Here is a 17,582-nt window from a genome sequence, read left to right as displayed (position 1 = left end):
ATCTTGTACATAATATTTTAGTGTGAGTGTTTGTTAACATAAGTGTAAAGACAACAAAATAAATCCAAATAAGATTATATTTGTTAATGGACGATAGTAGTTAAACGTGGAACGCGCCTTCGTGGGCGAAATGATCTATAACAAATGAAATGTAGAGATTATTCGAATGTATGCAGCCGAAAACAAAGGCTTGAAGTTCGCGACCAGAGACAACTTATCTATATAATTTTTCGAAGTATCCTCTTTGCTCGGTATATAACGCTGCTCTGCTCTCGAGATCAAGGTCAAGATGTATATCTTGTAACAATATAACATTAGTAATTTCTAACTCAGTCATTATTCCCATTAATGTTAAAAACTCTTTACAAATTATGACTTTTTCCTTACAAATAACGGAGATTAGCAATATTTCCATGTACTTCGTTCTGATAAAAATATATGAAAGGCATCCATTATAGTTTTTTTGTATTATACGCGTACCTCTGCCGCCGATAACGGGAAAATAAATTGTATAGTAACACACATCACAATCACAAAGTTCGCCGACTAAGTTTCCTTCTCAGAAACCGACTAAGGGAATTTTCTTTAGTCCTATTACTTACTACTTACAGCAAGAAAATATTTATTCAATTATTTCTGAACTCATTAACAAAGTACGCCTTTGTATGTCGAAATGTGTGTTTGTTAATTTCTTGAAAAATAAAATGATACTGTGTTATAAGCTAATTGATATTTAAAAATCAGTTATAATACAACTAAATACAAGAAGATTGATAGTAATTGATGTGGGTTTTTTAATTTACTATTTCCGTAGAACTGTGAACAAAACTTGTATAATTTCGAGCTATCCTCCTATAACCCTATTTAGAAATAAATGATGTTGCAAAATATCCATACGTGTTTGTGTGTATATGTAAATACGTACGAATATTTGGGTATATGTACATAAAGTTGACAAAAACTAAAAAGATTTTTTTATGCGAATAATAGATAAGATCACTAAATCAATGAATACATTAAAAATTCAAAAGAACGTCGTCTTGCTACTATTTCACATACACATATTGCGCTTGGAAAGCCTTGCAAAATTTTATTAATAAAATAGAACTTTTCTCCTTCACTAATAAGGCGTAATAAGCAATACTTATATTAAAAGCATTAATTTATTATGAACTATTAGATCACTTCGTGGCAGTTGAAGTCTTTGGTAAAATAAAATTAAATATTATAATTTTACCGTGACATCACTATCGATAAAATTATTTCGAAACAAATAATTTGACTTCTCCATTCGATTCCTGTGAAATCTTTATTTCGATGCAGTGTGCGGCACATCAAAAAGAAATATAATAGTAATTCCTGTAACAATCGATAACCAGCGAATACGTTTCGCGAATTGATTACGTAATATAATTGGCGCCGTGTCGCCGCTATTGAGTGACCAGCGATAATATAGGTATTCTGTGGACTCCGTGGCCCATATCTGACCGTACTAGGCCCGGCTGACCCGGACGCGATATCGATAACTCCGTCTGTTGAACGCGTGACAACACTGTTTATGTTTATAGTAGGACTCGTGCGCAGTTCCGGACCTTATATTATCTGTATAAAACAAGCAGAGTTTTATAGATATCGTGTAACGCAGGTGTAAATCGATAAAAATAAAAAAAGATTCCATATGAAATAAATTGCAACGACAGTAATGATTTACGTATTTCGATATTCGTTTGGATGAATATCTTTTTAATGGTTACTGTCTCTATAAATAAACGGAATTGACTGGAGCTACACTTTTTTCGGCGCGTAGTCAACGTATCAGTACCAGTGTGAACTAAGAGACAATGCACCAGCAGTCTCACATGCGATAGCGATCAGATCGCTTATGAATGAAGTTGTGGAGCGATTGCAGAATAGATACGGCTTAAGCAATGGATTATAAATGATAGCCTGGTCTCACTGAACACGCCATCCAAAACGTCACATTATTAAGATTTATAAGTACTCTATATAAAAGAAAGATATATTTTTATTTGAGCAATAAGAATTACTGAAAACAATACACCATTACAAAAAATATATATTTTTTTATTATTATTTGGATGTATATAACGTGACATTGTTTAATAAATAACGTAACACAATTAATATGAAATTTAAAAATATTCGTTATAACGTTAAAAAAAAACTAACTTTTCTATTAATTTTGAATTTAGTCTGTGACTAGAGTTATTCGCATTCCCGCATTGATTTTATCAATTCGATCTTAACCTTGTACTATCTGAACGAACACCAACATATATACAGTATATATACAGTAGGTACTCTTAGTTCAAACGTACATTTCGTTTGTACTTCGACTTTCCCTCAATCAAGTCTAAGAATTATACATTAATAATTACTAATATCAAACCTGCATACGGGTTCGTTACAACGTTAAAAATAACGTCCAAGCGTAACGCAAAAATAACTTAGTTTTTAGTTCCGAAGAAGTTCGCAGAGAACATTTTCAAAAACATCAATATATTTACATATTCATTATATACACATAAGATTATCATTTCACTATTGACATAAACACAACATTAGAATATTTATTTCATTAATAAGAAGATTAAAAGAAAATCAAAATAAAAATGACACATTAATTAAACAAAGTTGCTGGAATTAATATTGCACAATTTGGGCGTTTTATAAAACAAAGCAATATTATTTATATTTTTTCGTTTATTTCCGTAAGTTACAATATATTTCTGTCGACTATATATTTGATCTCTTGTATTTATATACATAAATCTAGGTTTAAACTAAGTGCAACATTTTAAGAGTACAAATTAATAGATCTTTAAAATGCCTAAAACAGAACTATAAATGGAAGTGATACAATAATGAAATTTTCCTCTATATATTAAAAGTAAACGCTGTTAAAGAATTAAGATGCTTGATTATATTCTTTATTTGAAACCTTGTTCTATCTTATACTTAAAAATATTTAATTTTTTACTTTTGACGGCCAAACTCATTAACAGATTTTGATGAAATTTCATCTGCATGAAGCTGTTATCAAGGAAGCACATAGGCTTTTATGCATGTCTATAGACCTAATGCTTAAACGCGGATGAAGCCGCCCGTGACAACTAGTTTGAAATAAAAAATATATATTTGTTAATGAATTTTTATCCTATTATATTTAAAAAAGATACATGAGGAGGGGGAGGATACATGAGATTATAACGCAATTTTCTTGATAAAGGAAGAAAATCCTATTTAATATTATAAACTGGAAAGTCAATTTATTTGTTACTATTTCACGTCGTAACTACTCAACTGATTATCATGAAAAGTTGCATAAATGTTATCAGAGTACAGCGAAGGATATACGGCACCTAACAGCTGTCGACACTGCAAACTCAAAGAAAGCCGCAGGATAAAGCTAGTTAGTTAATAATTTAGAGTATACTCATTAAATAAAAGACAACATGATGAATATTATATTCAATAAAAGTTTTGAATTTTCTTGTTTCGTTCACAATTATTTTTCTCAATTAATTCTATATCTAGTTCCAGTTATCGATGTTACTAAGGACAAAACGTAACGTTTTAACGTTTTGATAATTTCTAAGTCTTAAAATAAATAACATAATAATATAAACGTTTTCCTATTACAAAATATATTCGATTAGTAACTCATCCAGTAACTGAGACGTGTCGTAATTGCTGACAATTTGGTTGATTTCACTTTAAAATATAAGTATGTTATATATATCGCGAATACCTTAATACAGTATACCTTTATTACACGTATATATATGTACCAATAGTTAGACGAATAAAAGGTTATTTTAAAATGTTTACGGTAAGGGTTTTGGTGGTTATCTATTATATACAAGAAATATAATGACATACATAACCAAATATAAACAGTATATAGGGATTTTACCTTCGGGAGATCAATGGCTTAGTCTCAGACGATACCGAAATTGCGTTGTTACCGTTTTATTAATACGTCAGCTGTCATTTTTTGAATTAAATATTGATGTATTAAGAAAAAGTGGCCGTTCTGTTTTGCTAGCAATTTGTATTCGCTTTTGTCGCTTGACTTTAACGATTCGTACACTCAATCTGCCTTTTATTTTATAATCTAAGAATATATTAGCGTAATATTTATAATTAATAATATTAGCCTAAAAAAATATCGACGCGATTAATTTCACATTATATTTAAAGGTCATTTCAACGGTACAAGATCTTCTTCGTCTAGATTTATCAAATAATTGATTTTAGTGACAGGCTAATATAGATTGCAAAAATTATAATACATCACTTATAATAGTTTCCTACACATAGCAGAAAGGATAAAACACATTAAATGTCAGCTTAAAGGCTTATAGTGCGTATGGGTGGAAATGAATTTATTTCATGGAAATTTATTAATTAAAATGTAATATGTTCTAACGTTCGAAAATACATTTGAATATTCGACGTAATCACTTGTACGTGTTTACCTTTTATATTAATTGACTTCATTGTAGTTATTAACAGTGGTCAGTGACACAATTCACAATAATGACACAGTTACCGCGCGGGTGGTCGGTACCGAGAAAACATAAAAGTAGCAATTTTGACCCTAGACTTGTCAAAAAAATGAGTGTTCGCGTGATCCGCAGGAGTTTGATCGTATTAATCCGTCAGGCAACGCGCATGCGCACAGGCCGTGACGTCACGCGAGCTTCCGACGGGAATATAATTTTAATTTAGCTACAAAATTACTTTTGCATCGAGATAAGTTCCGTACAAGCGACAATCATCCGTATTACAATGAAACAATCTCATTCTTCTTGAAATGCTGCAGCAAATCCGTTGTCAGGAATGTTTATTGACGACACGGTCTGATAGAGTGAATGATCTCAAACTTACGTCGAAGAGTTATTGTTATCAGATTTAAAGTGATACTCGGTTTTCTTACTTATTTACATTGATATAATAAAAACATAACAATTATCAGTACTGTATCAGCTTTCACGGCGCGACCTTGACGTTTCCTACGGTGTATAGATGAATTCCATAGAAGTAATATCAAAATTTTATCCATAAACAAGTCAGATAGATGTTGATGATAAGACGCCGCGGGAGTAGGCAATAAAGATACGGTACTGATAGTAATTAAACTTTATCTTTATACGAAAGAACTGACAATAAATAAAATTGGTTCCTATTATGATATTATGTACATCGAATCTAATTGGTTACTTGTGTAAACCCAGCTAGGCTTCTGCTATCTCAATAGACAGTGAACGGTAAGCTGGCTACCGGCAAATTCTGTTAAGAAATACACATTGTTTAAATAAATAACAAAAATGTATCAAGTAAGTGTAATAAATATAGTGGTATTCGTAATTAAATAAAATAATCGTCCGTCAATCAAGACTCTCACAACTTTGTGTGTAACAATTCATCATATTTTTTTCTCCAACGGATTAATATATCACATTTTTATAATGGGATTCTTTTTAGTTTTACCGAAGATTGTACGAGCATCAGTAACGAGAGCTTACTTATTTTATTCCCCAAATCGAGTCTCACACATAAAGTGTCTAAACAGACTATTAAAGAGAAATTAATCTCTTTTACCGAGTCTTCGCTGATTTTCACTTTAATTAATTGAAATTCATGAGAGAATTCTTATTTAAATTGTATGATTTGTGAGACGGTTGAGCAATGCTCCTCATTGTCTAATTCTCACCTCTAAAACAAAAGCGTTCGTATATTTTTGGAGCATGACAGCACCTACAACAATAATATACTCAAAATTATGGTATTTCGCATACGCATAATATAATACAATGAGTGGGACCATAAACAGAGCCCCGCTTGACGCCGACCCTGGCGGACTCCACTTACGACGACTAAATAGACCCTGCTACAGATAATTACTCATAAATCTATTTGTAGAAAAAAAAACATAAGCAGCGTATGTCTATTTATACGCATATATAGCTATTATATGCATCCATAGTATGTATTCTATATTAACATAATGTAATCAATATATATCAATAGATCTTGTACGCTTATATTAATTCGCTGCCATGCTTACATCTAATTATTTAGGATAATATTATTTTTATGTGTTTTGAATTGAAGTAAGAATAATTATAATAATTAAATCATCGAATCTATTCAAGCTCAGTAACGATCGTAGCTTTTTTCAACGAATTCCCGCGTGACACGTTCCCACATTCGACCGCTTTTATTTAATATTATACGCTATTTTAACAATTCGTTGTTCTCTAATCTAGTTTAAAACACTTTAAAACAATAACAGCTACACTCGAGAGATTGTTATATCTCATTTAATTTATGAATTATTCATATATCTCTAACAAACGATTTATTAGAAAATAAATATAAATTATTTGACATAATTGTGTAATAATATTATTTTATTGCGCGGCTCGAAAATTCTTCGATTGGTATCAATAAATGTACGGTACGAAAAAGAAATAATTTTATAAGATGATTTATCTTTTAATACCTGGACTGCCACGATAATCAAAAGCTACAGCAGGTGAAAAATAGAAGTCGATATGATTGAAATTCATATATTTAGCTGTCCGATGTCCGATGTCTGACGTCCGATGTCCGATGTCCGATGTCCGTCTCCGAACTCGGCCGAACCAATCAAAAGTGCCGATACTTCGGCTGAGAGCTGCCATAAACCCATTCTAATATACGCGTATTCGTTGCGTTGAAGACTTTTATGAGCAATTTAACAAGTGTCTCGTAGCTAGGGACGGATTTGATTTATGCCCACATAACGTATGTTTACGATGTCCGTTTATTGTTTCTTGTATTTCACCGCTCTAGGAGCTGATAATGTTATTTGAGAGGTAGAGGACGCCGAGATAAAGACAGACGATGGCCAGCGTTTTTTATTCAATCATAGAATAAATTATCATTTTTTTCATGTTCTACGTCATAGTATGGTAGCTACTTCCATTAAAATTGTAATGGGAACCTTTGACGCTTCAATGGACTATAAGCATTTCTAATTACATTTATGTATGTGTGGATATGAACAATAATTATTTAATTTTGTTAAGTAATTTGCTCGAATACTAAGAAATATGTATAATAGATTATGCTTTCAGGAATATGTAAAACACAAATATTGTATAAGTGTGAAACATATATGTATATATAACAATATGTTCATTTATTAGCACACCGTCTCTTAGTAACGGTAACATTAGCGCAATATTTATAAAAATGTTGTAAGTTTTATAACAACAAATGTTAATTTCATCATTTAAGTAATAAACTTTTGGTAGACACATTTAATTCGTCCAAAATTAAATAATTCAAGTCATTGCCGTTTTCAAAACCGTTATGATCATTAAACGCACATACCATTAAATATACTGTATAATAATTAATATATGCGTTACTTAGAAATTGCATACACTTTATAAATAATAATTTTAGATTAAGTACATGTGAAAATATTTTATAATGCACAAATCTTCAATATTATTGAATATATTTTTTATACTTTTTATTACTTTTATTAGATAATCCAACACAGAGTATACAGTTGAGTTTCTGAGGTTAAATCGTATTATTACGCGTTTTTAACCATTTGCCTTTTCGGATTCCGGATAAGAATACTGATCTAAACCCCTGTACTTAGGGGATTTACATAATAAAGAAAATCAAAATGTTTGGATTAGTTACGGACACATTCAGCTGTTATGTGAATCGACTCCACTACATTACATCCTGTACTGAAGGTGATGGAACTTGGCAATCAGCGCAATTAATATTAGACCCTTCGATGGTGCTTATATTGGTTAATACAAGCCAAGGTTTGGCACACAATTGGCTGTTTTGTTTTGCTCTAGATAGCTGTAGCTTCATCAAGCTCACTCCATAACCATATATGCTGAAAAAGTTCAAAATAATTTGGAAGCCAACTAAATGCAATAATATCGCCAACACCTCCAATTATTATAACATAATATTCATTGTCCTCTTTCAACGTATAACAAGAAGTAAATAATATTTTTTATTTTTTTATATATTTATAAATGTGTGCGTTATTACATATTATAATTATAGTATCAAGATAAATAAAGTGAAAAACTTAACCAACATTTCTCCTCTTTTGGTTAAGTCAATGGTTTAAATTCGAAGTCATTCGTACGTCAATTTAGCTAAGTGTTGAGTATAGCTTGAGATGGCAGGCCACCTCACGTCAAATTACATTTGAATTAATCCATTGCACACGCACCATTAATTAACATAGTAAACCTAAGCGAATCTAAGCACTTAAATGGAATTTATATTTTGCTTTAAATGAGAATTATAGCTACTATTTGTACTAAAGAGGTTTTCATTATATACTAGCGACTCGTCCCGGCTTTGATTTGATACATATATTTTTTATGGAGACATAATTATCTTATTTCAAATGTATCATTATATACTATAACTAAAGTCACAGAATTATCAATAGTAATATAAGTCAAATTATGTGAGTGATAACTTTTTTTCACCAATACGAAATTATTTAAGAAAAAACTGGTTACCAAGTCTAATCTACTAAATAGACAGACCTTTGTGGGAACTGACATTTCTCTACACGAATATTTTATAATATTTTTGTCGTATTCGACATGAAAGCGTTCGCACCGCCGCGATTTTCTCTCAGACTATTTTAACATAATTAATTACATATGATAAAAAATGTAAAACACATAAAAACAAATCCAGTCGATGACGAACTATTATTTATTTAATTTTGTGAAAGTTTTACATCAATTGGTTAATAGTTTATGTGTAAATAAATAAAAAAAAAAAGTTCCTTTTTTAAATATAAAATATGTTAATATTGATACGAACCGGTCAGTTCAATATGGAAGACACAGGTGCAGAACTCTAATTAATTATCCCCTGGTAATAGGTTATTTATTCATCAGTCTCTGGGATGTGTACATGTACATGTACATGTACACGAGAATATGAAATTAACTCATGTCACATGAATAGTCTAAATTTAAAGCAGACGAAACTACAACCACACTGGACGTCTGATATAATGATTTTATATACATATAAGTTCTGCGATGCGTAAAATTTTATGGATATAAGTACGCTTAAAAGATTTTTCAATTAAATGTCACGTAATATTATCAATTACAAATACATATGTATATATAGCAATAGTATTGTAACATCTTCCATTAAAATACATTTACATATATATCTCAATATAGGAATTAGACTACGCGACGTTTATTGCTTATAAATGAATTAGACACGGCAAAGTCATAATATATATAAAAAGTTAGGTAAATAATTTATTGCATACGAATTGTGTTTGTATATAATAAAGATAGTTTATTTATAACTTAACTAGCGATCTTAAATTACTGTATATGTCACAAGCACCTAACTTAATTAGCCATTCAATTAACAGCCCAGCCTTTTATTAAATGACGCCTTTTGCGATCTGAACGGTTTTTAGCCAATACATCTTGCGGACTAAATTCGCCTATAAATAGACTTATACATTAGAAATTGATAAAATAAAAAAAGAATTCTTTAAACTAATTATGATGTTGTAACCTAACCTAACAAATATACTTTGAATGGAAGATATATAACCTAATATCATTCAGTTCGCTGATTGAGTGACGCCGTTTAGTTAAATGGCTAGGCCGTTCATTAAAAGGCTAATTAAACTAGTTGGCTGAGATACATACATATATCTAATCAGTGTAATTACACAATACGACTTCAAAATATAATTATTTATTGTATCGTAATTTTTCATGACGCGGGTTTGCAACTCAGTCAATTTCTAAGGCGGATAGTTACTGAGAATTTTAATCTATGACATTGGAATATTATGTATTCTAAGTGAGTCACCAGACTAACATAAAGTCAATAATAAGTGATCATGAAAAAAAAAGTTTTCATTGGTATGGAAGCTTTACTCGAGAATACGATATATCCCTGAAGTAATGGTTACTTATACGGATTGAACAGTATGCTTTGATTATTATTTGCGATATAATTTACTTTATAATCTTTTCAATTCTTATCTCACTTAGCCTTGGAATTTGAACCAGTTCCAAATGTCATAGCTCCCGAAAGTACATCGACTGATGCAGATTACCCGAAATTTTCTGACGTTTATTCATCTTCTATAATTGTTTTATAATGTTTCGCTCTTTTCACTGCATTAGAGAATTTATAACATGTTTTATATACATATGTTTACTTGGTGGTAGGGCTTTGTGCAAGCCCGCCTGGGTAGGTAACAACCACTCATCTGATATTCTACCGCTAAACAACAGTACGCAGTATTGTTGTGTTCCGGTTTGAAGGGTGAGTGAGCCAGTGTAACTACAGGTACAAGGGACATATCATCTTAATTCCCAAGGTTGGTGGCGCATTGACGATGTAAGGAATTATTAATATTTCTTATAGCGTCATTGTCAATGGGCGAGGGTGATCACTTACCACCGGTGGACCATATGCTCGACCGCCAAACTATTCCATAAAAAAATGTAATTAAAGTTGATCTTAGTTTATCTACCAGCCCAATATAATTGTTTCTATGTCATAATGCGTCGATAATCCATTTTAATTTAGGAATCCAATACTTTGCCATAGGACTCTAAAACGCATATATAAATTAAATGTAAAATAAATTTACGTTTGTATAATTTATATTTAGTGCATGCGAAACTGCGGAACACGGCTAGTAATATTATAAATACAATGACATTTCTACAAATTTATTTTCGAAATGCATAGTAGATACTAAATTTGATGATTTATCTGTATTCAATTAATGATATAATATATGAATAAACATCAGGTCGGAAAGTGTTGAAAGCAAGTTTATTAATTTATAAAATCATTAATATTAGTTGTATAATCTATATCTATATTAATTTATTCAAAGCTTGTGCTCCTCTCTTTTCGGGATAATCTTAAGCAAACAAGAACTCAGAACTCACAGAATATAAAACATTCTTCTTGACTCCAAACATTTATATGTATGTACAAATTTATATTATATATTATTCGCAAATATACAAAGTTTCAAAATCTTTCGAGTAATATTTACGAAGCTATTTTATTTTAATAGAGTCGAGACATTCGTAATAAATATAATAAAAATGAATTTACTGTGCGACGGTATTTTTTTAAGAATATATATTTGCTACTTAACTAATAATTTCTTGTTGGTTTAAGTTATAAACTGTATGAAACAATTATTACAAAAAGTTAAATAAAACATCCATAATACATATTTATAATGCTATTAAAAATGTAGAGACTTAAATTTTAAGAGTCTTTAATTATAATATTTTTTTGCAAAATAATGTGTAGTACTTAAGATTAATCGTCATATTTATATGTTAGTTATTACTATATTCAATAGAATTAAATTCATATCTGAAAATGGCTTAAGAAAAGGAATTGTCGGAAATATTTTTCATTTAAGATTGAATTTATAAGTCTAGATACTGAAATCTAGCGACCGCTCTCTCTCGTCGCTTGTTTCCGCGGACCCGACGTCCCGTAGAGATGTCATTGAGATGCGTACGTGCCTGACGTCCTAGTGATAACACAGAGTGAATTGTGACCGGGGTGGGCTGTAAAACGTTCATCAGATACCACCTCAGATGGGTGACGGCCCACGTGACATATATGGGTGCCTAAACCTAGACGAAAGTTATACCTTACACCGAACTAGCTTTAAAAAATCCCTAGGAAATTCTGTGAATTCCATACTTCGTAAATTTTAAACGCAAGTAAATAAAAAAAAAAATTACCAAACCCATTATTATGTAATCAGATAAGCTTACGAAGTCAGATCGTATTTAATCGATCTCATTAAGTAAACGTTTATTTAACGAGTATAAGTACTATTATATTAATTTTAAATAAAGTAATACAACCGTAATTTTATACAGATCGTTGAAGCTCTATTTGTTTTGAGTATTTCCTAGTATTGTAAAACAGCTCTGGGAATACCGGACACGTTTAATTCATTATATCAAAAACTATTTATATTTAACGTATTATATAAAGTTAAAATTTAATACCTTATTTTTGTTAAAATAAAATGAATATTCATAACTTTTATGTGAAACTCTTTTAGACGAAATAAGAGTAAAATATTAAGATGAAGTCTTAGTGTACCTTTTCTCACTGTAACGTTTAAGTAAAAAGTATCTGGTGTAAAAAAAAAACACTTATAGTTATAAAACATTATTTTATACGATATTAAACTGCTAAAAATATTAGAATATGCAGACTGATTATAAGTTAGATGTGTTATTCTAAATCTTTATATCTGAGCTCTTGAAAGATTTGTATATTTGTTTCTTTACACCGTAGTCTATATCATTGTTTTTACAGTTATTTGTATTTAAATTGATATTTAGTCAGCAAACAACAAATATCATATGAAACGAACAAATAAGGAAATAGTTTATGAACCATGATATCTGTTAACATCATTTTTCGTTATGTTTTTCCTGTAGGACCTCGTCATATAACCAAACAGTAATTCAATATACGTCTGTCATCCCTCTCAAGTACATGCGATTTAAAAATATATTCATTATAAGTTTTCACTGACACTGTTAATTTTGTTAAAACTATTCAGTACCGACTAAAGTAATTGTGTTGTTAACTGACCTGATGTAGTCATTTTTACAGAATATATTACTATCCCGCGCATAGCACCTCTGTTCTGAATCAAGAGGCATCTTGCATTCGCAGCATCTCAAGCACGGAGTGTGCCAGCGTCGTTCAAGAGCAAGAAGGTAGTATCTGTCTGTTATCCTAGCGCCGCAACCTGCGCATGCGTCTTCTGGGGGCGGTGGCGGGGGTTCGTCTGGGGGTTCCCTCTTGCGACACGAGGTGCAATCGCGAGGGGATCCCGGTGACGCTGCGGGCGCGACTGGCGACAACTCTGCTCCTGCCTCGTACGCCGAAGATAGGTACCGCTCACTCTGTTGCTGAAACAATATTCTTTATTGAGATTTTAGCCGTTGATCGATACCTCCTCAAAACTCACTATCGCAATCTTCAAAAGTAACAACGATCCTGGGATTTGGGACAGTATTATGTACAGAAATGAATACAAAATTGACTTGGCTCCCTTAAGGAGATACCAAGAATAGTAGAATTTAAATCAATATAAAGTTCTTTAGTCTATTTTATTTATAACGGCATAAATAAAATAGACTAAATATAATAACAAATAAAATATAACAGAAGACCGCTCCATGTACACTGTACTGTAAATTATTTTCCGATGTGTTTGGAAATATGAATAGTTATTTTTGTACCTACATCCTAAACATAGTTTCGAAATTTAGTTTTAACTAGTCAACTTTGAGTACTTATAACACTCTCGGATCAAATGACCACTGTAAAAGTTGGTGTTAATCCACTAACTTTTTACTGAGCGTTCATACGAATGTTTGTAATATATACGTTTATATATTTGAAACTATGTAAAAAAAATTAATTATCTAAATAAGGAGCTGAGATGGCCCAGTGGTTAGAACGCGTGCTTCTTAACCGACGATTGCGGGTTCAAACCCAGGCAAGCACCGCTGATTCATGTGCTTAATTTGTCTTTAAAATTCATCTCGTGCTCAGCGGTGAAGGAAAACACCGCCGAGCACGTGAGGAAACCAGCATGTGACAAATGTCATAGAAATTCTGCTACATGTGTATTCCACCAACCCGCATTGGAACAGCGTTGTGGAATAGGTTCCAAACCTTCTCCTCAAAGGGAGAGGAGGCCTTTAGCCCAGCAGTGGAAATTTACAGGCTGTTGTTGTTGTTGATATAAATAATATGAAGAATTTGTCTCGATATTATAATAATTTACCTTTGAACCCGTGAATTGAATGAATCCTATCAATTCAGAAAGGTCATAGTGTACCTTAAAGCAGTATTTCTGTTGTGAATTTGGTTTAAAGAGTGAGTGAGCCAGATTAACTAATGACATGGGATGTAAAGTTCCTGACGGCGCATTGGTTATGTAATAGGTTAAAATTCCTACGTTGACGTACCCTATATCACCTAAGTTTCACAAAGTTTATTCATTCAAATACTATTTTACTTATTAAGAAAAAATATCTGTAAATACCCGTCTCGGCTACTCATTAAAGCAATAAGGTCCTATATACGAATTTAAGATTGAAGTACAAACGTATAACGGCCGGGAAAACTTGTAATTCTCTGCTTTTCTTCACTACAATACGTATGTAATATATGTACATATATACCTTCCTCTTTTAATCAATCTGTGTATTAGTTAAAAGCGCAATAAAATCTGTTGCGTTATTTAAAAGATATAAGGGCACAGACGACGAAAATCGACTTGTTATATACTATGTAGAAATATAAAGAATAATACTGAGAGTTTGGATTTCTTATCTAGTTTAAAATGACTATCGGTTCCCGATTGGAAACAGAGAGAGAAATTATTTGTTGCTAAGAATACTTTAATTACGCACGGTTGATTAAAAATATTATCAGCGTTTAGCTTCAATTTAGTTCTATAAATGTACAAACTCCGTATTGTACTGAAATTAGTTATGACTTAAATTTGTATACGTCATACTAGCTGTGCCCGCAACCTTGTACGCGTTTGAATTTAACAAAAAACAAATTATTGTAGCCTAAATTACTCCTTATTGTATCAGTTATCCACCAGAGTCCCGTCAAAATCGGTTCAGTCGTTCTTGAGTTTAGCCGGAACAAAGAGACAGAAAAAATTGAAAAAAAAATGTGATTTTGATATATGTGCCGTGTATACATATATCAAAAATCACATTTTTTTCATGTGTATAATAATAATCTAGTAAAAAAGGGCTATTTATATTATATAATATTACAAACTGATACTCTTTTATTATATGTAAAGATTATGTATGATATAGCATATACATAATCTATATCTATACATATACATATCTATACATACATATATACATATTTTGTTCATGAAATATTATTCGAATAAATATTTTATTGCTCATCGTGTACCTCAAATTATTTCGCCTTCCCAACTAACCAGCGTTTCATTTCGTATAAGATCATCAGTTTATTTAAAAATTACTATTAGTCAAAATTACAGTTTTTAAATAGCATTTTTTATATTGAAAATGCAATGTACATTTTACAAAAATAATTATCATATTTGAGATAAGAATTAATACGACGCTACAAAAGAAAACGAATCGTTAATTTTTTTCTATCATTTTAAACATAAAGTAGTTACTGGGACTTATCTTAAACTATATATAGTATACTAGATGCAAATTGCTTCATATTTTTAAAACGTACAAGTTTTTAATTCGTGTGTCAGTTACGATTTTCCCTGTGTTGCCAATATTTGACAGCAGGTTTTTCCAACCGTCCACACTGGTATTATTTTAATATTAAACCAAAAATATATAAGCTATTAATAAACTAAAGTAATATAAATATAGACGTTGTTATGTATGAGAGCTCCTTAAATATCAGTTCACTAGCTTTTATGTACATTACGCATAAAATTTAAAAATCTTAACATATAAAAATAATGTGGTGCTTCTCAAATGTAATGGCTCAATGTACTAATTGTAATTGAGATCAATATACAGACACCGGAAGTCATTTATTAATACAGCTAATTTAATTTTTTTTTCGCGGCCGTCTAACTTTTGTATTATCACACTGAAAAAAAAATGAAGTAATTAATAACAATAAAATCTTAAAAGAGTTCAGCATCATAAAATTCGGATATATCTCATCAGAATAACTTTGATTAACATAATTATTATTATTACTTACATGAATTTTAATTGAATGAGCAATAACTAATAATGGATCTCAAAAACGCTGTGCTCCGCCGCGCTTGACGGCGCGAAAATTACACCCAATTTAATTCAATTACCAAATCCCCCAAAAGCTTAATACCTTTTGAAAGAACATAATTTTTTATCGCAAAATAACGGATTAAAAAACGTTAAACAATAAATTTATAGCTTATAAATCGTTCTTTAGTTAAATATTCTTCAATGATTTACAAATAAACTAATAGAGAACATTCTTTATTATAAACATTGAATATATTTTTCTGCGAAATACCTTATTGTTTTCACCTGGAGCAGATAATTGAAGTATTTATTCGTATAAAAAATAAAAGAACCTTTATTCGCATAAAAAATAAAGAAATAATTTAAAAACAAAATCTGACTTCACAAAAGGCTATTTAAAGAAGCGTGTTTTTTTTTCAAATGTCCATAGGTTACGTGTGTGATATGCTGGACCTGTTTATAGACCTAAAACGGAAAGCACGATTTGAAATATTCGAGCCTAGAGGCCATTACTTACGCAATTACTTGCCGACGGAAAACAAACATCCTCCCGTACAAACTCTACTTCTCATTGGCTTATTAACTTAACGACAACTGTCGTTTTATTTTTTTATATTTGGCTATATTTTTAGTAATCCAATCGTTGTTCCTAGTGTCAGTTAAGATTATGTACCAACGGCCCTTACCTTTATGTACTAACAGCTTTTAAGGAATTATAAAAAAAAATAATATTGTTAAAAAACAATTATATAAACTAATTTAAAATATATAAACTATGTTGTTGGGTGCAGCAAAATCTATGAGTTTACGTTTTATAGCAATCGCTCCAACGCGTCTGCGTATTATGTATTAACAACAGTTTGTGTGTTTTCGCATCAAAATATTAGGAAATTATATGAATCTTACTTACACCAAATGCTGGAGCTAAGTTAACAAAAACTACGTATTAAGTTTTTGTTATTGAAAGATAATCCATCTTCATTTTTAAATATGAATTCAATGAAAATGTTTTATAATTACATTTTTTATCTATACATTCGAAATTTAAATAAACCCATCGAAATATGTCCGCCACAAATCATAAATATACATATTTGAAATTCTACGTTTGGTTCTTCAAAACGTAAACCTGATATGTTTTACTATGTAACTATCATTGTATTTGCATTTATGAATCAAGTTCTTGATGAGGATTATAATTTATCTGAACATTTAATATAACGACATTTCATTTAAGTTCTGTGTATAATACAAGTTTTTTTTTTTCATAATATTATCGATTTACGACAACGGCTACCAGTTTCAAGGACTAGCCTTATGGGTACTAGATATAGTGCACAAGTTTATGCGTAAACACACCTGTACCCTTTAATCTCGTGTTCTCATAATCCGTCCAATGGGGTGGCAGATAGATGACCGGGAAGAGATGAGGCAGGACCTAAGGCTATATGACGACTACATTTAAAAGCTCAGGTGAGTCACTATGAACATTGGAATTCTATTAACGACAATTCCTTGAAAATACAAAAACTTTACATTTAAAAATCGGCCCAGCAACCTTAAAGGCTTGCCACAATACTAACGAAGACTTATTAATATAATTATGTAAATAGTTAATTAATACTATTATGGCTTTTTAAAAATGAATTTATTTTACCTATATAGCAATATTTTTAT

General features: G+C 30.8%; 1 protein-coding gene across 3 annotated transcripts in view; it reads right to left on the bottom strand.

Moving 5' to 3' along the window:
- LOC124542984 (protein apterous) overlaps positions 1–17,582 on the bottom strand; it is a 55,733-nt gene that overhangs the window by 35,762 nt on the left and 2,389 nt on the right. For 2 of the 3 annotated variants that reach the window (XM_047120956.1, XM_047120957.1), the window contains exon 2: positions 12,721–13,043. In XM_047120956.1, coding sequence (XP_046976912.1) covers positions 12,721–13,043 — 323 coding nt within the window. Of the gene's footprint in view, positions 1–12,720; positions 13,057–17,582 lie in introns of all 3 variants that reach the window. The other variant, XM_047120958.1, reaches the window with a different exon arrangement.

Source organism: Vanessa cardui, chromosome Z (assembly GCF_905220365.1).
Source record: "Vanessa cardui chromosome Z, ilVanCard2.1, whole genome shotgun sequence".
In the NCBI taxonomy this organism is placed as follows: Eukaryota; Metazoa; Arthropoda; class Insecta; order Lepidoptera; family Nymphalidae; genus Vanessa; species Vanessa cardui.
This window is presented reverse-complemented; position numbering and strand designations above follow the sequence as displayed.